Genomic DNA, 27016 nt, shown 5'->3' on the forward strand with positions numbered 1-27016 from the left:
CTAAAAGTGAGTTCGACCGCCCTATGGAAATTAACATGGGGAAAACACGTTTTGGGACCCCCCTTTTATCTCGGCCCCCGCTTGACGAATCCCCCCGAAACTTTCAAGGAAGGACCGGAGCTCCGCGAGGCAAATTTGAGGAAATTTTCAGGCAGATTCGCCAACCGGCGCCAAAGTTATTCCAAATAGAATTTTGAGATTTTGCATTGAAAAAAATCCTAATTATAACTACCTACTGCCAGTAGGTAATAAATATATATATATATATATATATATATATATATATATATATATATATATATATATATATATATATATTCTGAAAAAACCCTCATTAGATCCCACTGAAGAAAAAACTACCGGCCCATACCCTGCCTACCGCTCGCGGCAAAAATTTTAGAACAATCCATCAACCAAGAGTTAACAGGTTACCTAGCATCCAACAGCCTACTAGACTCCGCCCAACATGGTTTCAGACCATGTCACTCCGCAGAATCACCCCTATCCATGGCCACGAAGGAGATACATAAACAGCTGAACAGTGGGGGGAGAGCCATCCTTATCCTATTGGATTTTTCAGCATCATTAGATACAGTGAACCACCGAGTATTAACACATAGATCAATGATAAACTGTGTGCTTTGATCAGTTTTTCCAGAGGAGTAACGTATATGTTAAACAGGGTCGGTGATAGAGCTGATCCTTGCGGGACTCCACACAGGAGGGAAAACGCCTCAGATGTCGTTACCCCAGCACAACATCTGTTCCCTAGAAGTTAGAATTGAGGTGAAATCGGGTTAGAGCCTTCATTCTAATTCCTATCTCCCTCAGTCTCTGTGTTAATACTCGGTGGTTCACTGTATCTAATGATGCTGAAAGGTCCAATAGGATAAGGATGGCTCTCCCCCCACTGTTCAGCTGTTTATGTATCTCCTTGGTAGCCATGGATAGGGCTGAATCTGCGGAGTGACATGGTCTGAAACCATGTTGGGCGGAGTCTAGTAGGCTGTTGGATTCTAGGTAACCTCTTAACTCTTGGTTGATGGATTGTTCTAACATTTTAGCCGCGAGCGGTAGGCAGGGTATGGGCCGGTAATTTTTTCTTCAGTGGGATCTAATGAGGGTTTTTTCAGAATGGGCCTGATACAGGCTTTCTTCCAAGAAGGGAATGTACCCAACATACAGACGTTGTTCAGGAGTGGCGCCAGAAAGGTACTAACCCTGTCTGAGGCCATATGGAGTATGGTGGGAGGACAGGGGTCTGCTGGGGAGCCAGATTTAATAGTTAGTAGTAGATCGATTACTATCTCATGAGTTAGAGGGGGGAAAACTGACAGTTGGGATGAGGAAGGATTATCGAGAATTGTGTCCTCTGTTAGCCTTATATTGGCTGTGTCATGTGTGTTCACTGCAAGTTCGTTGTAGACCACTTGAACTATGGCCTGGAAGAAGTTAGCCAACTTATTGCAGAAGGCTTGGTCTATTTTGGATACAATATCAAACTAACTAGATATTCCATACTCCCCACTGCCTGGAGGTCCATGTACTATGGTGAGCAATCAAGCAACACAAAAAATCTCTTTTCCTTAAAAAATAATTTATTACACTCTTATCAGCTATAAAAAGCGTACCGTTGGCAGGATAAAAACATACATTTTTAGTTACAGAGCAAGGACATTTTTGAGCCAGTTGTACGGGCACAATGACACATTCTGGGAAGAGGGCTATCTTAGGAGGAGGAGATTTTAGAAAGTGAAAGGGGCAGAGAGAGGTGCACATAGAAGACCCTGAGTCTGCAAGTAATTTCTGTATTCTTGCCATTTGAGCAAAGAAAGAAGCTGTCTCGGTGTACCAGGGAGACCAAATCCAGCTGGCCAAAAAAAAAAAAAAGCAAATATAGCCCTTAAGAAGCGCCTTGAAACAGCAGTGCAAAGTGCCTTTCTATTGCCTTGAGAAGTAACCCACTGCCCGTTGCCCCACCTGCGAATAATTAGCTTTTGGCTTCTTTTTTTAACATTAACTGGCTTGTGACAACAGAAAGAGATCTAGACAAAGAGAGAGAGATGTTAGCAAGATAGGTAGAGACATAGAATAACAAATACCAAATGAAGCTGAACTCTGATTCATATTAGATATTCATCCCAGAGTGCACTGCTGCAAGCTTTCCTTCCCTTGTATTTTAAAATGTTCCATTTTCTCTGATGGCCTTTATGTAACATCTGCATGCTATGAACCCACATTATATTTCCACGTATTGAGTTCCTATGGTGGTGTTTCTTGCCAGTTCTCTTTCTTTGGGGTCTTGATGAAGCTACACCTTAGCCTCCCTCTAATAAGCGAAGGTCCCCATTGCTTTCACGGTGCTCCCATCTCGCCTCTCTTGATCTCTTTCGTTCAATGGTGTCTCTCTACTGACTTAATTTTAGCTTTTACCAGCTTGAAATCTCCCCCGCTTCAATGCAAGATAACAAGAATATGTAATTTCCACATATTTCTTCCGAACTTCACTCTTAACTATTCTCTAATGTTGGCATGTAGGACTGTCTCATTTTCTCTCTTCCACGATCACCTTATCTTTTGTACCATCCTCTCTTTCATTCTCTCTACGATCACCCTCCCCTGCCCCCCCCTCTCTCTTCCCCCTTATTTCTCTCCCCCTCTCAAGGTTTCACTCCTTTCTTATTTTCCCTTGAGCTACATTCCATGATGAGCATCGGGGGAAGGAGTACTGTACAATCCTTTCAGTTTTCAGAAGACAATCTCCTGGCCCTGGGCAGTGGCACAGGCGGCGGGCCAGTTTTCTGTACTGGTGCTTCAGAAGGGGCCTCTTGTGTGTTCCCAGGTGGCTGGGCTTCATCTGTGCTTCCCTTGTCCTCTGGCTCCCCGCTCCTGGGGTTTGCCGGCACCACCATGGAAGTCCTGCTCTGGCGTTTTATAGGCTGGGGTGGTATCGGAGGCGGTGGACCGCCCGGGGTCCGGACGCTGCCACCCCGACGTGGGAGAGTTTTAGGTGCAGCTGGGCTCTCTGGTGCATCAGTGCTGGTGTCAGTGGAAGGAGCCACTCGTGGCTGGATAGGCGGGGGGATGGACGGGCGGGCGGGTGCAGGTTTCTTCACTGTAAAATCAAAAAACAAAAACAAAAATCCAAATAAATATACATGTGATTTGGCTGAAAAAAAGAGAACATTCGTTTTTTTTTCAATGTAATGAAGAAAAATGGCTTAAATGAATCCTTACGTCTGAAAGATATTTTTTTTAATTCTGGGAAGTAGCAAATGTACCCTGGAGGAAGAGTTTAAGACCCCCAAATTGAATCAATGGTGTTCTTTCACATATTAGGATAGCTTATTGTAGTGCTGTTCCATATCTCACCACTATAAAGAGTTTACAACTGCAAGATGTAGCTAAATGCATTTTATTTGAGGACTAATTTACTCTGGTGTAAAGCTTATTCAAGGCCCAGCCAAATGGAGTTCTTTCATACTGATGCTCCATTCCCCTAGCGACAATACCTTTTTTGGGGCCCATTGGTGCAACAAAGTGCCCTCTTGTGCTCTAAGACAGCTGTTAGTAGTAGTCTTAAAACAGCAGTTGCCATAAGAGTTGCATAAATAACTGTTAAGTTGCTACACAGCTACTTTAAAGAGCTCAATAATTTGCATGATTAACCTACCTATAGGCTTGGTCTATAATTGCAGACGTTCAAGGTCTATACGTCATCTGTTTGACCCCTGGATTAATTGGGAGAAGCGACTTAGAAAGGGCGCTCAAATGGGATGGCCAGTTAGAGTCTAGGATAAGCTGAGGAATACCATTTGTCTGACTGTCTTCAATTGCTGCTCTTAACAATGTATCAGTGGGTTGAGCCAGCGGCGGCTCCTCTGCTAAGGCGGAGGAGCGTCGCCACACAGGAAAAATAAAATGATAATAATACCATGGTATTATCCTTTCATTTGTCAATACTGGCTCTGTTTAGGTTTAAGGGCGGCACTGGGGCTGCCCACAGAGCAGGGGGAGGAGTGGTGGGTACTTTGTATGTGTGCATGACGGTTTGGCCGGCCAACAGTCATGTGCACTTACCATTTCTCCACCGAGCTGTATTGTACAGCCAGGTGCAGAACATGCATAGCCTTCCACTCTGTCTGAGAGCCGAACCAGGCCGCTCAGACCAATCATAGCGCTGCTGTTGTGCTGGTGACAGCAGCGTGGTGATGATTGGCTTAGGGGAGTCTGGGAGCCTATGTGCTTCCTATTTCCTAAGTCGACTGAAGAGGACGGAGGAGAGGCGGTGGCCAGCAGGTAAGTGAATTTTTATTTTGGTGTTTTTGAATCCCTCCCCCCGCCCCACCACTACTTCCCCATAGCAGACACTACTGGATTGAGCATCGCTAGCTATGCGTCCCCAGTCTGGGAATGTGGTCAGTTCCATATCATATTCATTTGGGTTACTCGATTCTCCTTGGCCTGGCTTTTTCCCTGTGCTTGTTTGAGAACGCACTAAGGTTCTTAGTGCCAGTGACAGTGTTGCAAGGATTGTGCTTAAAAGAACCAAAGTGATGGTCAGTATTTGAACTGTGTCCTGGTGTATTAAATCGCCGTCCAGTAATTGTCTAAATAGCTCTGATTTAGCTTGTACGTGATTTATTAACAGCAGGTGATTTGGCTACTTTCAAAGTGGTAAAAAGAGCATTCCGAAGCCCTGGGCCATATACTCTTACAAGGGAGCAGCCAGAACCCCCACTTGAATCATATCTACAAAAACACAGAGCAGGCATGCAAGCAAACCTGATCCTTCTTCCTTCACCCCTTCCAAACACCTATCCATCAATCATGTAACTGTTCTATCAGTTCATTTGTTTATCCTTTCTCCTTTACGTCTATCCATCCATCCATCCATCCATCTGTTCACTCTTCCCAATGAGTCCATTTTCATCTTTCCACCCATTCACCCTTTCATCTATTGATCCTTTCACTCTTGCATCCACCCTTACGCCCTTCTGTCCACCAATTCTTTCACTCTTCCTTTCACCCATCCTCCTTTGTGTATACTTATTAATATACAACTTTTGAAAAAAAAAACCCTAAGCTCTCAACGGAGACCGCTATGTTACAAAATGAAGGGAATATTAACGAGGTGTCTTATATTGAAGAATGCCACTTGCCACTTAAAGTAGGTATGGGTAACCATCCTGCTTAAAGAAAGCTCCATCCCTGAGGGGTCTTTGTATCTCTTGAACTAGCGAGACTCAGGACATTCTTCAGGTTCTAAAATTGGCATAGCAATGTATCTGCATCCTTGGGTGCTGTATTTTCAGGATACCCACTGAATAGGTAAATTATCGGTATTCAGATTCACTGCATGTACATGTATCTTATGTAGGTATCTTGAAAACCAAGCATGTCTCGCCTTCGCCAACTTCCGTTGAGCACCACGGACAAAGATCTCCAGAGGTAAAAACACTGTTATTCCCTAGATGAAACACCAACAAACCATGTTGAGAAAAATACTTATGATAAAAGAAGTAAAAGTAATGTCTGGTTTGAGCTGGAATTGCCACATTGACCCTGACTCAGAGTTTATATGCAATCCGATGCTTTTTTTCGCACCACATAAATAACGGCATCCTTGGGAATGTTATTTGGCATATGCAAAAAAATAAAGGCACATATTGTGAGTTTCTGGGGAATAACACGCAGATTTTGCTTAAAGCACCAACATATGATAAATATCAAACTTGTCCCCCCGTTGAATCCAGCAGGTTTGACCTGCTGAAATTTAACAAAGGGTGAGATATTTAAAGGACTCGATAATTACCAGATGTGGTAAATACCACTCAACTCGTAATTCTAACACATGCGAAAAGCGGGGTTTATGTAGGGGACAGAAACCACGGACCACAGACCCACTCCTAATCAGGGCTACATAGCAGACAAATAATGGGAGATTCTTTCAAAAGAAAGACACTTCTCTCCCTTCTGTGGTGACCCGATGCTGTCTTTATTGTATAGGAACAGTCTATACTGTAGCGTCCCAATGCCCTTTCTTATAAAAAACATTTTCACAATTTCCACTTTATCCTATCCAGGGGACAAAGTTAAACATGTGGTCCAGGTATTGCTGTAGGCCTAGCTAGTTCTCAGGGACATTTAAAGATTTGGGGGGCCCTTGGCCAAATGTATTTTGGGGGACCCATTCAGCACAGCTTTGAATATATGATCCAATTTCAGATCTTCCAGCCCACTTTGGTCTAGTCACAGACAGCGCACAGGCACACTCGTCCAAATTCTACATGTGTTTACATCTACTATTTAGGAATAGTGACGTGTTTTCAACATCACAGCAGTGCTCATTAAAATTACAGCAAAGAATCCCCGTGTCACCCTTCCATTTCTCATATGTGAGGTCCTGTTATGGTCTAAAGGAAACTTTTTTTTATGGATGTTGCATTAAATATAAACACAACATTTCTCCTCAAAATGTCTGTAATGGACTTTCACACATCCACATTTAAACATAAATTGAAGGGAAATTGTATTTAAAACATCCGGTTTAAGAATTATTCATGGTCATTGTGGAAATACTCTCTGCAGAACTGATCTGTCTCTATTAGTGCCCCCCTGAAAGGCTCGGGCGTGCCCTGTGCCAGAGCCCACTATACCAATGTCTTAAAACATCACTAGTTCCGGTTTAATCGTAGAAGGGTCACGGAAATCTGGTATCTTCTGTAACAGCCAACAGCGTATTTCACCCAACTGTCCGGAAGATGGCAGTGGAACTCAAAGTTTGTTTTTCTTTACGCCCAAGCAATGATCACTTTAAAGAGCGATTCCTGGTGGGGGTGTGGGCTGAAGATTCTCAGATCGTGACCCAATACCGCATGTTTTATGCACACTGGCTCAGTAAGGTTGATCCCAGCATTCGTGGACTCGATACTGCTTAGAAAGTGGGGGTTGGTTTGTCAAAGATTGTTGGCGAGCCATGTTTGCAAAGATTTGCTATAATATGCTTGAAGGGCAGAGACCAGCACAACTGCGCGATTGTCTATGGTGCATCTTGTAAAACACATGGATGGCAGTTAGAAGTTCCAGAGGTACATCTAGAATCCTTGGCACAACACAGCTCCCCCTGATGTTGAAACGTCATAAAAGCAGTAGCAGGATCTGAAAGCAAAGAGAGCTTTAAAATATTGCTGCCAAGTTTCCCAGGCCCATGCTTGACTGGTTTGGGCACTTCTGTTGTTTTCTTAGGATTCTGGGACTGTTTTATTTCATCCATAATAAAACTAGGAATACAAGTCCCAGAATCCCAATATTTCGGAGGCACAAGCCAAATATTTGGCAGAAGCATATTAAGAATAACTCTGTTTCAACTTAAGTCTGTGGATTGTTTACAAATGTTTGTGTGGATGCCATGATGCATATATTTCAGTGGAATTCAAGTGCGAGGCAAAAGAAGCACAGGATAAGACTTCTTGGCGGACGGCCCAGTAGTCGCAGAACAAAGAATGTTAAAGGCTTGAAACTTACTTCTAAAACTTGTGAGTGATGGGGCTGGATCAGAAAAAGTGAGAGAGGTTTTTGAGAAAAGACTGTAATCACACTGTCTGCAGCTCTGCCACGTGTCACCCGTCATGTGCTTTTTCTAATGCAAGTCAATCATTCTCGGCATTACAGCACTTAATTCCTAGGTCATGTAATCCAAGCTCCAGCACTCTGCCATGGTCTTTACCTAAGATAAATACAATTATTTATTTATCAGTGAGTGCTAGCTATGGGACTGTTTATGTCCGCCTCTCTGTGCTGCTAAGGCATGTTTTTCCTGGCTGGGGTTGGGTGGGGTGTTAGTGATCTGTGTACTGTGTCGAGTGGCAGGCGTGCTGCACACATGAAGGAGCCATCTCACAGATCAACAAGGAGAGCTGTGGGAGAGCTGACCTGTCTCTCTCACATTCCCCTCTGCGTACCAGGGCTTAATTTGTGCTGGTGTTTACTGGTGCTCGGTACAGGTACTTCATTCTTAACACCGGCACTTATTTATGACAGCTTGCCACATGGTGGTGCTGTCTGGCTATCTGTGAGCTGAGAACATAAGAAAATTGCTTAAACTTTCACTATACCTTTAAAAAACAGTAATGCCAGGACTTTCCAGGGCATTCTTATCTCTTTGGGCGAGCGGAAGTGGTCCAAATTGTCAAATTTTTAGGAATAGGATGGTTAGTAGGTAGAATTTGTTCTCATTTGGCAGTGTTGATAGAGGCAGTGGGTTGTGCAAGCTCCAGTGGCCACCTGAGGAATATTTGAGCCCTGGCACTTATGTTATTTTTACCAATTAAGTACTGCTGCACAGTTTGGCGACACCAGCCTAGCCAGGTAAGGTGATGTTCTGTAAGCACTGTGAATGGGAGTCTCCCTGCTAGTGCTCAGACTTGACAAGTCTAATATTTTCCTGGATTACACTCATCTGTGATATAACTTGTAGGGTGTTAGCATGGTACCTAACAGAGAGTAGTCCAGCATTTTCACTAACCGTCGGCAGGGGCGCAACGCAGGCCCTTGCAGCACCCTCATAGCAGGGGGGGACACCACCCTCCACAGGGTCCAATTAAACCTAAGGTCTGTGCATTTACCTGCGGCTTGGGAGTCTCAGGGGGCCATCACCACACTCTGCAGGTGGCACTAACATTTTACATTACGTCACTGACTGTTCGTACTTCAGTGTCTTATTACCAGTGAAATAGAATGTCCTTCCCTTTCCAGGTTTTAAACCTTCTTTCTGCCGAATTCGTTTGCAATTGGAGTGTGAGGTAAGGCTCTGTGAAATATGTCACAATACAGGTCATCTTTTCTCTGTTCATGACAGAAATACAACTGTAAAGATTCCTTCCATATTAAACTCTGCTTTGCAAAAGTAGTTTTCTTGTGCAGCTTCCCTTCTCCTAGAATAGTAATTTGCGAAATGTGTTCTCTGCAAGGCTTAATGCAAGCTGCAGAGTTTTGAAACATGGTGCATTAACTGTAGATCATTTTCAATATCATTATTTTCCCAGCGCAAATAGGACGAAATATCAGAATCCAGCGGTTGGTTTGATCAATACCCAGACTTTTGTGTTTTGCGCAGACATGTTAGGTGAAATTACCCAGTGTCTGTATTTTTTTTACAAAGCTTAGTGTACACCTAGATCATCTTGCATTACAGTCATAATATAGCTTTTTTCTTATTGATGCCTTCCAATCACAGGAAAATCTACCTTCTCAAACCACCACAGGTTTGCAAGCTGGGATTAGCATGACTGTGAATTTAATGAGAATACAAAACTACGTGTCCCAGAATGCAAAGTGCTGCTGGCAGAAGACAGTCACAACTGACAGTTACTTGGATAGAGGCTTTGAGACCAGGCCAAGCAAAGCAGACTGATTTTGCATTTGAGTTTCAAAAGCTTGTGTTTTGCATAACTTGTATCATGTGCTCGCCACTGTATGGGTTTCTTTTTAATATGGCCGTGCCTGTTTCAAGGAAATTGCGTGTAATTCTTTTCGCTTGAGCGAGATTTATGCTGGCTGTACTCTCTTTGAGATGTAATGCCAGTACATCCATTTATGATAAAGCAGCTCAGCCACTCTTGCAAGACCCGTCTATAACCTGGAGGTCACAGGTTAAAATTCTGGCAGGGCCAACCACGCCTTTTAACAATCTGAGCTCAAGGAACTTGCTGCTTCGGTCTTGTAACATATATATTGCGCTTTATGCTGTTGGGTGTTAGTCTCACAGAGGAACGGACGGTGCAGTCCTGAACATTCATTTACATCATTATGTATTCTGGGATTTGTAGTTCTGGTTTACTTCAATTGGCCTTTTTATTGTTAACAGATTAAAATGGTTTAGCGGATATGTAAATGTAGGTTACACATTTGCAAATATGAAAGTGAATGATTTGCAACCTTCTCTCTCTCTCTCTCTCTCTCTCTCTCTCTCTCTTTGAGGAGGGGTCATGGAGGAGACAAAACACCGACATTGCTGCCAAGTGTCCCTGGTTCTAGTATCACTTTTTAGCTAAAATGTATTTGCTTTCTGTATTGTTTTATAATCATTCTAAAATCATTACAGTGCACAAAGCGAATCTTTACTGATATTATCCTATTACTTGGCCTTATCTTAATTCTTCTCGTGTTGAAGTGCCACTCACAATGTCACTCATAATCAGTGGTCGAAGTGGGGGAAAAAGGTAGGGGAACTGTGGGCGGAGAATCAGGGGGTGGGAATAACCAGAGGATAGGGTGAGTGGGGGGGGAGTCAGAGGTGTGACCGGAAAGAGCAAAACATCCCAATATTTAGTATTTGTTCGGCATTTCATAGACCAGTTACAGTTTATTACGTTATTTGATTCAACCAATGGATACACATGTTTATTTAAGGTTTAATATAGCCTTATAGCCCGCTGCAGTGGGCTATACCGGCCATTAAAGGCCTGAGCCGAAGGCGAGAGCCTTTAACAAGGAAACAGGACTTTAATGGCCAGTATTGCCATGGTAAGGAAGGGCTATAAGGCTATTACAACATTCTGCCACTAGAGGGCAGAATGTTCTAACAAATAAAACAAAGGCTTCAGGAGCTCTAGGGGATTGAAATTTCCTTGGGCTTCGAGAGGCCTTTGTAAAACAACATTGTAATGTTGCTCTGTGGGCCTTAACCGGCCCGTAGAAGAACAGAGCACTCCATTGTATTCAATGGAGTGCTCCACATTCCAATGTTCTAATATGAGTTATTGACATTAAAATACCTTCACAAAGTGGGATACGTTTCCAATCACAGAATGTCACACATACGTTTAAAAGTGGAATCACAAGCTATTTGTGTTCGAGACATGCAGTTTCTGTCATCAGCACTTCTCCTCCCTTTTTCAATAAGAGCATTTCAGACATGAATGGCAAAATATCCTTGTTTACAAATGTTTTCCACATAATTATGGCTCTGCCATATTTGGTACATAATCTGCTGCATAATCTGAGGATTTTAACAAAAACATTTTGTAGCTCATACATATCAAAAGTTACAAAAAAATGTGACTTGTGTTACTGTGAAGTGGAGGGCCCTTTGCAAAGGTTTACTGCTCACCTATCTCACTGCTGCATTTGCATATTACACTGGTACTAATGAGGCAAAATCTTTGTAGAGACTGCTAGTATGTGTAAAAATGTCAAAATAGAATATCAGAAATGTACCACATTATGCTGCACGCTTTTTGTTCCTGCATAATTTAGTCATCGCTGCAACATAATTTTGTCCTCCATTGATGTATTAATAATCCAGTGCCCTAAAGCAGGCAGCACATGTTAAAAGTGCCTGTGTATGAAGCAGAGAGACTGTGAAGTTTTCGGACTTACTTTGGTGTGCGTGCAAATCCTGCATTGCCGAACCCTGGTGATTTGCAGCTACTAATGCTGAAACAAAGCAAATGAAGGTACCAATGGGTGAGGCGGACTGGCCTCAAGGGTCCTGTGACCTCTGTGACAGAGTCACAGTTACTCTAGGGTGTGCTGCTTCATCGGCCTGCCCGCAAGACTGGAGGTGAACTTTAGTATGGATTGTTGTGGACAGGCCTTAAAGGTTAACCCACACATGCCACCACTAGGGTTCACCTGCTGGTCCCAAGACACCAGCGTTTCTAAGGTCTAGTGGGGCCTCTTAGGTCTAGCATGGGAATGTGCTCCCTCAGGAGAGTGGTCTGGTCATGAAGGCTGAACCAGAGTCCCCAATTCCAAATTCGGCAGATCTGTAGATAGTGGCACATCCTCTCCCCTACTTCTGAACACCATACTGCCCGACTGAGAGAAACTCGCACTGCCTTCAGCGACACCCCAATTGTGCTGCGCTACAAACACCTAAATGCGATTCAATTCAAATTATGCACTAGACCAGAGTAATATGCTGCCTGAATAAAAAAGTAACAACATCCTGGAAAAAGCAAACAAATATGGGGAATTCAAGATTAAGTAAAGCATGTGAAATGTAAGCAGGAATAACATGGTTACCTTAATGCTTTTACACTCATTATTCAGAAATCAATGAGGGTTTTTGCCTGAAAGGTTAAGGACATGACTACAGGGCCTCGGAAGGGACCTGTTTTAATGTCTATTGCTTATATCCTAACAAAATTGAAATAAGTATGGTTTAAAAAGACCTCATCCCAGAACACAGAGCTGCAGTACACATTTTATACACTAAAATAAGGAAAACAGCTAATAAGGATCACATTAAACGTTTTCCACTCTATGTATCACAACCTGGTATTGCAGTACCTCCAGGAATGGTGCACTTCCCCACCCGGGGAAAACAATGCTGTTCAAAGAAAGATGTGAAAACGAAAGCAGTGCTTCACTGGTAAACTCTGAAGTGGCACTAATGTGTTTGGGTGTTAATAAAACTAATCTGGCCCCTTTCCAACCACTCCGTCATGCTTTATTTAGTTATTTCTCGTATTTTGAACCTTTTTTTTCTTTCTGTCCAAGGCAAGAGGCGCAACTAGAGCCAAATTTCGGGGAGGGGGTGGGGGTGGGGGGGGCTAAGAAAACATTTCGGGTGGGCTGAACCTTTAATCAGTAGGCAGAGTGGAGCTGCAGGGGCTCTTAGAAGGGGTGAAACAACTGCAAGGCCTAATTAACATTCAAATGGTCTTTAAAAGATCTGTGAAACGTTCGGGTGCGGCTGTGTGTGTGCCCGGGATCTGTCTCATCCCGGGCTGCCACACACGACGGGGGGGCTGAAGCCCGGTGAGTCCAATGGGTGTTGCGCGCCTGTCCAAGGCTGCATTTTGAAATAGAAAAATGTCAGAAAAAAACGGCATTTCCAGCAAAAGTGTTACTTTCTTTTTTGGAACCATTTAACAGGGGAACAAAATGAAGGAAAGGAGTGAAAAGAGACGATAAGAGCCTTTTCTTGAAGTCACAGTTTTCAGGAAGTGAGGAGGAGTGAGACAGAGAGGGAATACAAGGAAGAAAGAGTGGGGGCTGCCAGATGCAGAGCAGGAGAAGTGGGCACTGTCCTCGTCTTCTCTTGACAAGAAGGAAAAGATGGAGTCCTTTTCTTTCTCATAATACCCAGTCCACCACAAACGGCCAAGCCTTATCTATAGGCCTTGGCTATTTCTGCCGCATGGGACACATTTTTAAAATAAAAAAAGTAGGTTCTATTGAATTTAAAAGTAAGGGCAAACCGTGCCCCGCCGATCCTGTTCACTTTGAGCAATGCACATAATGTATGAAAAAAAAAAACTAATTTATGAAAGCTCAAAATGTGTCAGCTAATGTAGAGTAGTTCCGATTTCCCTTATAGGCTCTGCGCATTGGAAATATTATTATTATTATTTGAATTTGTTAGGCGCTCAGCTACCCAAAAAGGGTTTCCCGGCGCCATAGCGGACATAAAGCAAAAGCCAGAACAGTGAGCGGGAGTTATTGGTCAAAGAGCCACGTCTTAAGGGTTTTGCGGAAGTGGGTGTAGTTAGTTTCTCCAACCCATTCTGGAAAGTTTGATTCTGGGTACTACAAAGTTAACCTTTGTTACAGATCCTAATTGGCGGGATGGAACATAAGGACAGACAAGTGCTTGGAGGTATTGAGGGGCAGTGCCTGTCTTGATTTTATACATACAGCTCAGGGCTTTGAACTTGATACGGTTCTCCACCCTGAGCGAATGTAGATCCCTCAGATGTCCAGCAATGGGGGAGAACCTCGGGATTCTGCAGAGGAGTCTTGCTGCAGAATTCTGGACTAGCTGAAGTCTGCGGATCACGGACTTATTACATCCCAGATAAAGGATGTTGCCGTAGTCTAGTCGTGCGATAACGAGGGGGTGAACAACGTTTTTTGGGTGGAAGATTTTCTTAAGCCACTTCAAAATGGTAAAGCATAGTGCTGTCAGTTTAACGGTTTGTTGATGCATTGACAATGAATCGTCAATTATGACACCCAGGTTACGAACATGGCTAGTTGGTTTAGGGAGGTTGCCCATCTCATCTGGCCAGTGGGATGGACACCATAGGTCTTTCTGCTTACCAAGTATAAGAACCTCAGTTTTCTCACCATTCAACTTGAGGTGGTTTTGGGTCATCCAAGTTGAAATGTTCCTGAGGCCTTGTTTTAAGCAGGAGGGTGCCAATGGGTTGGACTTGGAGAGGGAGAAGACAATAATATACACTATAGTTTTGGCATAGGAATGGGGTCAGTATGCCCCTATTGAGTATATTAAACTTAATTACTTTGTGTGCCAGCTAACTCAGAGGTCACTAGAAACTTCTTGAATAAACAAGAAGGGATTAGTTTCTGACAACCGCATAAACATGACAACTTTGTTTCCCTTTAGAATCAGAACCGTTCTCAGAATCGTGGAAACAATAGATAACAGTTTCACTCAGTCAATCGTGCATGCTTAGTTTCTGCAGAGTTACACAGAAAGAATAGATGGGCGTTTCAATAAAAGGATTTATTGAACAGTCTTATTTCTTCTGCAAGAGATATGAGCTGTTACAATCGTATAACAGAATCCAAGATATAAAATGTACAGCGTGAGCAGTAAGAAGAAATAATACTGCAGTAGCATGGTCTTTTAGCTATGACATATATTCATATCAACATACATAAATAACACAGGCTAAAATGTGAATACTCGTCAGGTGCTTCTAAATAGTTCTACCCCAGTGTACCTAACCTAAGTGTAGTATGAGGTAAGAAGTAGGTGTTGTTTTCCATAGTATGGTAAGCTATAGTTTGTTTTGCCAAGAGTACCTCTGGGTTCTAGTCTTCTCCATACCTTAGAATGGAGAGGTGGGAATTGTTTTCCGGATCTCAATCCCTAACACCCGGCAAAGGGAGTCAGGACACTGGAAGCTGGATTCTCTGCGAGCAGGATGACAGCGTCTGGTCAGTGCGTCAGGCGGGGACTAGAATTCCTTCCGAGCTTGCCGTGGCGAGCCATATCGAGCTGTGTAGCCTACCCGTGGTTTACCATGGTAAGTAAAAGTATATTTATACCTGGAAGGTGCTTAGAAATGCTAGCATTTACGTAAAGTTGGGCAGAGGGAGACGTCATGAATGAACCCCTAAGGAATAGTTGTTCATGCATAATAAATGAGTTCTTGGAGAAATCAATAATCCAAGCAGGGAAAGTCCCAATTGCTTAAGGGTCTGTTTTCTAAGAACTCGTTGTGACGTGGAATGGACGGATATAGGTGACCATGCATGTATTTCGATAGCATGGCTGATGCCTAAATAAGGACTGGGATTCTATGCCTAAATAAGGGCAATTTGAGTTGTGCCTATACAAGAAAACAAGTTACTTACCTGTAACTTTGGTTCCCCAGTATTGGTAACTTTCATAGATTCCCATGCTTTGTATCATTCCCCGTCGTCGGAATGGGAGCCTCGGTAAATAGAAAATACCATAGTAGTAAGCACAAAGTGAAAAAATAGGCCTAGGCCTCATCTCATTTTGTAGCTTATCCACCTCTTTTTGTAAAAGAGACCAAACTTCTGCAGTAGCCAATCAGAGCAGCCTCACCCCATAGAACCTTCCTGAGAGAAGCTCAGAGCCTCAGATTTTCGTAGCCGTTGTGAACAGCTAACCACTAAGACCAGAAGGATGAGCTTTCCCAGGGGAGGTGGGTGGGCGCATGGGAATCTATGAAAGTTACCAATACTGGGGAACCAAAGTTACAGGTAAGTAACTTGTTTTCTTGCCCCAGTATTGGAACTTTCATAGATTCCCATGCTTTGTATCAGAGTAACCAGCAGTAAACAGAAAAGCATATTTTGCAACATATGAACCTGAAAATGTGATAGATCTCTGATCAGAAAAGCAGAAACACATATTAGGATCATAAAATACGACAAGAACACAGCAATACAAAATATGCGAACAGGAAGGTGGGATAGAAAGGAAAGCTCACCTACTTATTGAAAAAGATTCCTCAGAACTGCTTGGCCCACTGCCGCATCCTCCTTCACAGAAGAATCCAAACAGTAGTGGCGGGTGAAGGTGTGGACACTGCTCCATGTTGCCGCCCTGCAAATGTCCTTGATAGGGACTCCTGCGAATAGAGCCGCAGATGAAGCCATTGATCTGGTAGAGTGAGCACGAACTGCTCGCTGCAGAGGTTTCCCAGCCGCCTGGTGGCAAAATTGTATAGCACTGGAAATTCAACGGGAAATACAAGCTTTAGAAACTGGACATCCTTTGCGTGGGGCACTGAAGGAAACAAAAGCTGTGAAGATTTTCTGAACTGTTTCGTTCGCTCCAGGTAGAACTTAAGGCATCTGTGAATGTCCAGCGAGTGCAAAGTTCTTTCCGCGGGTGTAGAAGGCTGTGGAAAGAATGGTTTCAAGACTACCGGCTAATTTAGGTGGAATTCCGAAGGTACCTTCGGGATAAACTTAGGATTCGTCCGTAGAATTAGAACATTATTCTTAAACTGGAGAAATGGTTCCTCAATCGTGAAAGCTTGGAGCTCACTTACTCTTCGAGCCGATGTCAGGGCTAATAGAAGAGCCAGTTTCCAGGAAAGAAACTTAAGGTCAGACTTATGAACAGGCTCAAAAGGGGCTTTCATGAGAGATGACAAAACCAGATTCAAATGCCAGGCCGGAGGTGGCGGCCGGACTGGAGGAAAGACCCTGAATAAACCCTTCAGGAATTGCTTGATAATCCTCGCTGACCAAAGGGAAGGACCTGAAGATGAACGTCTGAATCTAGAGATGGCTGCCAGGTGGACTTTTACAGAAGATGGAGCCAATCCAAATTTCGCCAGTGAAAGAATGTAAGGCAAGAGTTTGTGCGGAGAAGAAGTATATGGGTGTAAACCTTCCTTCCGGCACCAAACACAGAATCTCTTCCATTTAGCACGATAGGTCTTGTTGGTACTAGGAGCTCGAGGCTGAGCCAGAATGTCTCTACATTCCCCTGAGAGATCTAAACCCTGGAACTCTCTGAACTCAGGAGCCACGCTGTCAATCGCAGCGACTTCAAGTCCGGATGTAGAACCTGTCCGTGAGACATTGTTAGCAAAGTTGGAACAGGATGCAGGAGAACTGGCTGATCCTGGGAGAGGAGAAGAAGTTCCGAGTACCAAAATTGTCTGGGCCATGCTGGAGCGATCAGAATCATCCTGCACGGCTCCACCCTTAGTTTGCTGATCAACCTCGGAATCAGTGGAATGGGAGGAAAGGCGTAAACAAAGGCGCCTGACCAGGCAATCAAAAGCGCATTCCCCAAGGATTCCCAATGGTGAACCCTGCTTGCGAAGGACAGGCATTTGGCGTTCTGGGGAGTCGCAAACAGGTCGATGGATGGTGTCCCCCATCGTGCAAAGAGCTCCTGCAGAACGGTTTGATCTAGTTCCCACTCGTGAGAGACTGTTCTCTGGCGACTCAAAGCGTCTGCCCTGACATTGAGTGTCCCCGCTAGATGTTCCGCTGAGAGGGAGACATTGTTCTGGATTAACCAATTCCACAGCGTCTGGGCTTCCTTGGAGAGTGTGGAGGATCTTGTTCCACCTTGTTTGTTTATGTAGTGCATGGCTGTGGTGTTGTCCGTACGAACCAGCACTGCACGGTTGTGAATCCTCGGAAGAAAGGCTTGCAGAGCCAAACGGATAGCGAGAAGTTCCAGGAGGTTGATATGGAACTTGCTCTGTATTGGACTCCAATGACCGCTGACCTTTAGCTCTTGGAGGACCGCTCCCCATCCTTCCATGGAAGCATCCGTTGTTAAAATAAGGGGAGATGGTGGAAGTCAGAACGATAATCCCTTGGAAAGATTGTCTTTTAGCAACCACCAGTTGCCTGCCTTTCTCATTTCCTGGGTAACGACAATCCTGTCGTCGAAGGATCCTGTGACTTGCCGCCACTGTCTGTCCAATTGCTCTTGTAGTGGACGCATCCTGAGCCTGCAGTGCGGAACTAAAGGTATGCAAGATGAAATCGATCCGAGAAGCGATTTGTACCTGCGAACTGTCAGTGTCTTTCGAGATTGAAGAAGACGAGCTGAACACATTAGTTTGTTCTGGCGTTCTTCCGATGGAAGGGCTAAGCAACTGTCTGTATTCAGGATGGCTCCTAGGAACCTCGCTGATTTGGATGGGCATAGAACCGATTTTACCCTGTTGAGTCGAAGACCTAGTCGCTCGAACAGATCTTTGCATGTCCGGACTGCATTGGACGCTTCTAGAACAGATGGAGCCTTTAGCAGCCAATCGTCCAGGTATGGAAACACTTGAATAGCTTGCTTCCTGAGAAAAGCTGCCACCGGAGCCAGAATCTTTGTGAAGATCCGCGGAGCGGACCGGAGACCAAATGGCAGTACTTTGAATTGAAAGTGGCTCTTGCCCACTGTAAATCGAAGATATTGCCTGTGAGCTGGATGAATTGGAACGTGGAAGTAGGCGTCTTCCAAATCTAGGGTCGCCATATAATCCCCTGGATTGAGTAGACGAAGGATGTCCTGAAGAGTGACCATCCTGAAGGACAACTTTACGAGATAAGTGTTGAGCTGCCTTAGATCTAAAATTGGACGCCATTTGTCCTTCGTCTTCCGAACCAGGAAGAACCTGGAATAGAACCCTTTCCCCTTCTGTGAAAGGGGTACAGGCTCTACCGCCCCCTTGGTGAAAAGTTGCTGGGCTTCGAGATGAAGGAGCCTGAGATGTTTGGGAGGGAAGGCATCCGGCGCTCTCGTTGGAGGAAAATCTTGAAACTCCAACGTGTGTCCTTCTCTGACAATCTGTAGGACCCACTGATCCGATGTAATGATCAACCAGTTGTTTAGGCAATGGGCAATCCTGCCCCCCACTGATGTGAACGAGGGAACAGGAACAGTGGAAAGAGCCACCTGGCCGCTATTGTTTCCTGGTGTTGTCTCTCCTTTGCTGCCCTTGACGTCCTTTAGGCTGCTGGCGAGAGAAAGAACCCCTTTGGGAGTATTGAGGCTTATACGTCTGGTTGGACTGTGATCCAGAAGAGTAGCGATTTTGATTTCCTCCACGATAAGAAGAAAAACCTCTACCTCTAGCCCCCCTGAAAGGCACTTTACGATACTGCAATGTACCTAAGGACTTAGCTGTATCCGTGTCCTTTTTGATGCCTTGCAGGGCCTCATCGACGTGCTTGCCAAACAGCATCTCACCGTCGTATGGTAGGTCCAAGATCTTATTCTGCACCTCTTGCCTGAACCATGTGGCCTTCAACCACCCCTGGCGTCGCAGAACTGCTGAGCCGGCAAGTGCTCGGAATGCGGTGGTCGCTATATCCATTGCCACATCAATGACCTCCGAAGAGGCTCGCTCCCCTTCGAGCAAAATCTTCTTCACCTCCTCCTTAGAAGAATCCTGCAGTTCTTCTACAAATGGGGCAAGGTCGCACCACATTTGCCGATCATAGCATCCCAGAATCGCTAAAGCATTAGCTGCTCTAACCAGGAGACTGGCCATAGCCGAAAATCTTTTGCCTACATTGTCTAGGCGCCTGCCCTCCTTATCCGGCGGTGTAGTCAGCGGCGTAGAAGGATTCTTCGATTTGCTCTGGGCGGCCTGAGAAATGACCGAGTCCGGTTTCGGTTGGCCAAGCAAACATGCCGGACTACCATCAGGTGCCTTGTACTTCTTTTCTAGTCTTGGTAGCACCGGGAGGACCGTGGCCGGATTATGCATAGCCTTCAAGCCCTCAGACCAGACATGCTCGATGATCGGTATGGACCATACCGATTTTCTGAATGGTTCTTTAAAGTCATATAAAAAGCAATCCGTTTGAACCGTGGTCACTGGGAGACCAAATCTTTTGGATGCCCTGTCCATTAGGTTGTGAAACCCTCCAACGTCCGCTGGAGGCGAAGTATTGCTATCTGGATCTGTGTTGTCTGGATCCATAGGGTCAGCAGTATTCCACGGCGCCTGTTGATCTTGATCAGGATCCGCTTGCTGGTCTGCATCTGAAGAAGCAGCGTCATCATCAGTATCATGCACCTGCACCACCTCTTGTGGTCGCACTTCCGGCGCAGTGGCACGCTCTCTTGCAGGCAAAGAATGGTCTGCCACAGGTTGCGTCTGTGGCGGAGGTGTTGGGGGACGCACTTGTTGGGCTTCTGGAGGAGCAGGGAAACGCTGTTGGTAGTCCTGCAACATAAGTTGTAAATCCGCAACTAAAGTGGATGGTATTGCCACCATCCCTTCGGGTACCTGACGCATAGGCTGCTGTAAAGGCATGTGCCTGGTAGTAGTGCACTCCTCCGCATAATAATGTTCTGGAACATAGTGCTGTCGTTCCATCTGCTCATCCTCAGAGCTAACATCCTGTACCTTAACTTGGAGGTCAGATGGGCTATAGGCTTGCCCAAATTCACTAAAAGTCTCTTCATCAGAGTCCTCTTCTAAGAGTAGGCTAGGTGGTAATCTCTGAACCTGGCGAGGAGACGTCATCTCTGGCGTTATTTGCCTCCTTTTATGCGAAAAAACATGTTTTTCAGAAAATTCCGTCGTCGACGAGGTAGTCGTCGACGAGGTCGACGGCAAGCTTTTATGGGCCTGCGTCGACGGTGGAAGTGCAGACGTAGACACCGTCCTCGTCGTCGGGGGTTGCGTCGACGAGGTGAAACTCATCGTCGACGATGGTGGTATCGCCGACGGGCTCGTCGACGAGCTCGTCGTCATCAACATAGTAACCGGCGTCGTCGACATCGTCGTCGAAGTCGTCCTCGTCGTCGACACCGCCGTCGACGCCAGCTTTGCAGTCATCGTCGTCGACGTGGAGATGGTCACTCTCGTCGACGACGAGCAGGAATCCGGAGCCTTGAAAACCGTCGACGGTGTAGGCGTCGTCGACACAGCCGTCGTCGACGAGCCCGTCGACGAGGCAACCTTGGCAGAGCTGTCCTTTTTAACACTCGTCGACGACGTACCTGAGAGTTTAGTCGTCGACGACCTCTGCCTCTTGTCTGAAGTGACATCCTGAGCAGGAGTTGAAGGCTTTTTGACCCCTCGATCTTTCTCTGAGGGAGGTGAAGAGATTGTAGAAGACTTTTTCACCTTTTTTGAGGGCTGTTGTTCCTCAGGCTTACCCTGCCTCTCCTTTTCACCTCGGTGAGGAGATTTTTGGGCAGCAGGCCTGTCAGACCTATCAGAGGTCCCTGGTAAGGCCTTGTGACAGGACTCGTCTGAAGCAGAAAGGGGAGACCTACCCCTCTTCAGAGACTTTCTGGATGAAACCATCGACGAGGAGCCCTCACTGTCCGAAGAAATAATATCCTTCCGGTCCTTCATCTTTTGGAGCCATGTGAGGAGACGTCCTTCCCTGTCCCTCAATGTCTTTGCTGAGAAGGATCTGCAAATCGGACAGCCTGTTGGTTTATGGTCCGGATACAAGCAGTAGATACAATCCTCGTGTTTGTCCTCGACAAACAACCTCTTTTTGGAGCAGGTGGCACAGGCTCTAAAAAGGGCTTTCTTCTCAGACATGATGAAAAATATCCAAGTAGCTGAAGTAGTTGAAGAAATAACAAGAAAAACTGAAGAAAACTGAGCAGAGCTCAATGGAGACTCCCTTGCACAACGTGCGGTAGAAAATCTGAGGCTCTGAGCTTCTCTCAGGAAGGTTCTATGGGGTGAGGCTGCTCTGATTGGCTACTGCAGAAGTTTGGTCTCTTTTACAAAAAGAGGTGGATAAGCTACAAAATGAGATGAGGCCTAGGCCTATTTTTTCACTTTGTGCTTACTACTATGGTATTTTCTATTTACCGAGGCTCCCATTCCGACGACGGGGAATGATACAAAGCATGGGAATCTATGAAAGTTCCAATACTGGGGCAAGGACATGATTTGGGAAACCTATGTACGGGTATCTAAATCAAAACACAATACTAAGTGGCTGACAAGGGTTGGACTGTAGACAAACTAGTGTCTATTGACTTACTACTTACTACTGCCAGGACCATGGGCACAAAAGAAAGGCCCTTCATACCACATCCCAGTGATAAAGTGCAGGCTTGTGCAGGAAGCAGTGTCACTAAGCCAATAGATACCTGTACTTATTACTACATGTTTCAAATACTGCCCCCTTTGCAAACCTAGCTTTTGCCTACCATCCCGCCTAAGACTGCTAAACCTGGGAGCCTCTGCAATCTCACAATACAATTTCTCTCTCATCATCTGTGTTTTTTAATGCAATTTGGGGGGCCTGGTCAAGACATACTTTAAGGCTCCTGTTCGCAACAAATGTGTTTCTTGTTGCTCAATTTAAACCAAATGATGACAATCAATATTGAATAATACATCAAAGTTTGAGATCTAGAAATAGATAGATTGGAGTTAAAAGTTAATTTTCTTTCCCAGGCGCCCCATGGGTGATGGGGCACTGGGCAATAGCCCACTTTGCCTGTTCCTTAAACTGTCTCTGCCCACCCCGTTCTAACTGTCTCTTCAGCTGTTGGCGTACAGCTAAATGTAACTACAGTGGAAGGCACATGTGGGAACGGGGTTTAGACCAGGGGACTCCAATAATTAGCTCGAGAGCTACTGGTAGCTCGCAGCAACCTCATAATAGCTCTCAAAGGTAAAGCCAAGCCAGTCTCAGAGAGTCTGTGCATATTAAAGAAGGCAGCACAGCCCATCTCAAGACCCTACGAGTGACAGCCAGCCAAACCAATGGCAGGGCCTCATGATAACACTCAAACACACACTATGTTGGCTTATGGGGGCAGCCTCATTACATCTGTAGCCACTCTAAATCTAACTAAGTCCCAAAGAGATGGGCCTGCTCTGTTAGTTGCACCACATGTGTGAACAATGCACTGTCTAAGAAGAGTGGCAGTAGTACCCAGTGCTGACCCACCAACATGTGGGATGCAGGAGCCAGAATAAAAATATCATCATTGGGCACATGGTTGGCCTAAGAGTTCAGGAAAGAAGGGCATGGATCGAGAGCATAGAAAATTAGGAGCCTCATCCTTTCATGTACATGCGTGTGTGTTTCACATTGGGTGCCTCTGTGATAAAGTGTTGCTACCTGAAAGCTGTGCCTAGATTCAAGGACTCCCAAATGTGTATGCTGGCCCCATCGTAAGGGCTTTATCGCTGGCACAATTGTGTCTCTTCATGGCATAATTGTGCCAATAGAATAATAAAGGTCATCCTTGACTATTTTGGTCATTTTTGGTCTGGTTGTGCTATACTGACTGCCATCATAGAATATTAAGAGAATGACTGGCCTACTTTTAGCTCTCCCTGACAGAATGGTGACCGCTTCCTGCATAGTAACGGCTGTGTCTAATATGCCATGGTCATCCTGGACATTATGGCATCTAGTCTTGGCACAGTGGTGGCCCAGGTATAATGGTGGCTTTTGTTAGCATAACACAGACATCCTTGGTCTTATGGTGAGCATCCATGGCCTATGATTGTAATACCCAGGTATTTGAAGCAGAATCTGTCCATGTGAGGCTCTTTTACATCGCAGTACTTGATAAAAATGAGAAGCTGATGGGGACTGTGTATTCTCTAAACATTAAAAAATCTTTTTATTATAATTTTGTTTTTTCAGAAAAGGGGTTTCTTCTGGAAAATTGTGCTTGTGTGCCCAAAGTTGAAAGTGCAATTTTATATAAAAAGATCTGTATTTTCAAAAACTAATATGCAGAGGCAGACAACATATTGCAATTTTAAAACACATTTAAAGTTGATAGCCGAATGATAATTTAATTTGAGTTGGTGAAGCTTATTGTTATTTAATCACTCAGGTAGAGGCACTTAATATTGGTAAATGTTTTCCCAGCATTTCTGCTGGTAAGCTTACCTGAAATGTTTAGGTGGTCAACACTAATAATCATGTTTAGGGTGGTCAAAAAATAAAATAATGTTAACACATGTTGTGAGTATTTTACAGTGATAGAATATGCTAGAGGACCAGCAGGACTATCCTTGAGCAGAAGTAGCTCTCACTTCAGAAAAGGAAGGAGACCCTCGGTTTAGACAGTTTGAAGCTAGTGGGCAGCGCCTACCTTCCAAGGCCTTCTCGCTGGCTTCACCTTCTGCTTCTTAAACAGTACTCAATTTATTCAAACTCGCTGCCATTCCTCGATTACTCTCACTGCCACCCCACGCCTTAAAACCACCTCCTTTCCTCTTCTGTTCCCTCACGGCCCCCATTATCACGTTATGTTATTAGAATTTGTATAGCACCTTCTACCAGGAGAAGGGCACTGAAGCACAATGTTGGGTGCTCTTTTTCTATGTTTCTGGGATTTCTAATGATTGTTTCTCTCTGGAGAATATAATACAAAGCTTGTACGAAGTCCACTTCATTAATATTCCGGGACTGGCGCGTGGCATCCCAAGGCCTGCCAAGAGGAACTGTGGTTGATGATCTCTTGGCAAGAGCATCAGCTCCCAGCCTCTTGTGACCAATACATAGTACTTACATTGAGCTCCAGCAAATGGTGGAAAATATTTACATGGCAACCAGCCTCCTTTATAAACAGAGGCTTGTTTGCTTCCTCTTTTTCTTCTTAATCCGCCTTGCTCCGTTACTCCCAAGCATCTAAACATTCCAACATTTTCTTAACCTTCTTTCTCCTCCATCCCTCTAAGGCCACAGGTGTTGTCATCTGATTGCCACTAGCAGCCCACTAGTGTCAGATTTGTCATGTGATGCTTGTTGCCCTTCTCACATGGTCATACACAGTTGTCTGAGAGAAACCAGCTATATTGTATTGGTTTGTGCTATCAACAGTCGTCTACTTTATATCGGGTCAGAGGAGGTCTTCAAGTACCTGCCAGCCTTTAGCCTCCTGAAATCTAGGGTTCCTCCTCTCCCTCAAACTACCTTCCCCTGTAATAATCACCCTCCACATTCCTAGACTCAACCTCCACAATCAACTAAACGTCAGCAACCTGATCTGAAACTCAAAATCAGATTTCCTCTTTATGACCAAAACATGGGCAGGAGACGATACAACAACCTATACCCAGATACAGGGTCCTCACAAGAAATCATGTCAAGATTACTGAAAGAGGTTTATTAGCTACTGTGATAACTTCCTAATTAACATGATTTACCAAGACTTTGTTGTTGCAGGTTGGAAAAATGATGTCTCTCGTTCACTGCTCACCTAACCCTGCCATCTCTAGCTTATGCTTACTGACATATAGGACATCCACTGAAAATATTTACAGATGTCTTCCTTGAAGCCATCACTGAAGTTACCGTAACCCACAACAACCTCTGCATCTTTGGAGGATTGCGCTTCTGGTTTGACCAAACAAAACTCTCTCAAAGAAGATCCCCCCCCCCCCTGTTAAACAGAATTGTTTCAACCTCTTCCAAGTTGTACCTGTACTGACACACTCCGCTTGACACAGTAATGGTGCAATTTTTCCCCCACCAAGACTCATTTAAGTGACATTAAAAGATCCCCATCATCTGTTCCAATCACCTCATCCACTTCATCTAAGAGGTCCATGATTAACACGTACAATATCCAAGAACCAGAAGACCTCCTGCAGACAACGGAACAAGCTCAACCTCATCACACTCAACTCCCACATCATTGTCTCCTGCAACTCAGTTGAATGACAGAAGTGGAGCAAATGTATCATTGGGTACCAAAGGCTTCAACAGACCCTTCAAGGTTTGACTGTGCTGGAACTAATCGACAGAAGACACCCTAGTCTCAACAATGAGGAAAATTAAATTTTGGTCATGATGTGTTCCCTAGCGCGTACCCCACCGACTCCATGTACCAGCTTAAAGTACATGTAACTTCCCTCCTGTGCCAGCTATGAAGACGCAAATACATTTGCGTCCACCGTTAACTTGTCCTCTCTCAGATCCACCATAAATGGATTATATAGTCCGTTCCTAAGTATGCTATGCCGCCGTCTTTTTGTAGTACACTTTTCGTATTTTTCCTGCTCTAGCAAGAGTAGGCCCTGAATTCCTGCCAGCTGAACCTCTTTTGTGGCTCCTGACTCTGCCCAGGCTACCTCTGTACCCGTGAACTCTGTCCTACTTTCCGCGCGGCCCCTCGCGCTCAGCTCAAGCCTGCTTTCTGCCAAGACTGACTATAACCTTCGAGTTATCTGTTCCGCTCCCCGAGAAGACGTTCCTGCCTACTAGATCCTGTAAACATCCTCTCCAGCTGCAGAGCCAAAGGGCCGACCTGTCTTAATGCAAGTAATTCATAGCCTCCGTTGCCATGCTTCCAAGGAAGGCCCCGTGCCCCCACGCTCTACATGTAGACACTTAGGCGCTTATACACGCATCCACAGTTAGCATAGAATAGCTTCTGCCCTAGAGACCTTTCCGCCCAGCTAGTATAGTTCCTAAAACATCAGATATCAGATATGATAGAGGTACAAGTTGATCTGACATGCCAGACTTCTGTCTCTTTCCATCAGTGTAAATGTCAAGTCCCCTGCACCCCGTCAATCACACGTCATGCAGCTGCGCGCGCATCCAAGCTTCCGATTTCTGCTGACATTGCAACATTCTGTTAGCACCACCCCTTGGTGCCACCCACTTGCGTCACTTATCAGTGACGTTTCTAGCACACACCTCTGGTTCACGCCTAGTTTACGCCTCTTGATGATGTACTAGTACCACGTGTATACTGTTATCTTGTCTTCTCTCAGCTGTTACGCCTCTTACATTGACTCCTATGATATAAATCAAGTATATAAGCTATGTATTGATAATAAACGAGAGCGCGCTCATCTATCCCTTCTGACACCCCTGTGGTGGTCAGAACATGATATCCTGATTCCTTTATGAGGAATAAAACCCTTAGAAACTCTAACACCACGGACTCTGTTTTTTTCCATTCTGATTGAGTTATTTTTGATTAAGTACTTACCTGCATAGAAATTAAGAGAGTAAATTAATTATTTACGTCATTTTGGCGCCCGAACAGGGACCCCTCCCCCACCTCACGCGCCGGTTGGTGCGTTGCAAACTCTGTCCCCTGCCATCAGTTAGATGGAATACA

At 44.9% G+C, this 27016-nt stretch overlaps 1 protein-coding gene across 1 annotated transcript in view; it reads right to left on the reverse strand.

Annotated features, from left to right (window-relative positions):
- Positions 1 to 1580: 1580 nt before the first annotated feature.
- The window catches only part of SH3BP1 (SH3 domain binding protein 1), a 259744-nt gene continuing 234308 nt past the window's right edge, over positions 1581 to 27016 (reverse strand). The window contains exon 18 of the mRNA XM_086963028.1: positions 1581 to 3115. Within this exon, the coding sequence (XP_086819154.1) occupies positions 2742 to 3115 (374 nt within the window). The 3' untranslated portion in view covers positions 1581 to 2741. The remainder of the gene's footprint in view (positions 3116 to 27016) is intronic.

The sequence above is a fragment of the Lissotriton vulgaris genome, chromosome 1_1 (assembly GCF_964263255.1).
Source record: "Lissotriton vulgaris chromosome 1_1, aLisVul1.2, whole genome shotgun sequence".
Taxonomy (NCBI): Eukaryota; Metazoa; Chordata; class Amphibia; order Caudata; family Salamandridae; genus Lissotriton; species Lissotriton vulgaris.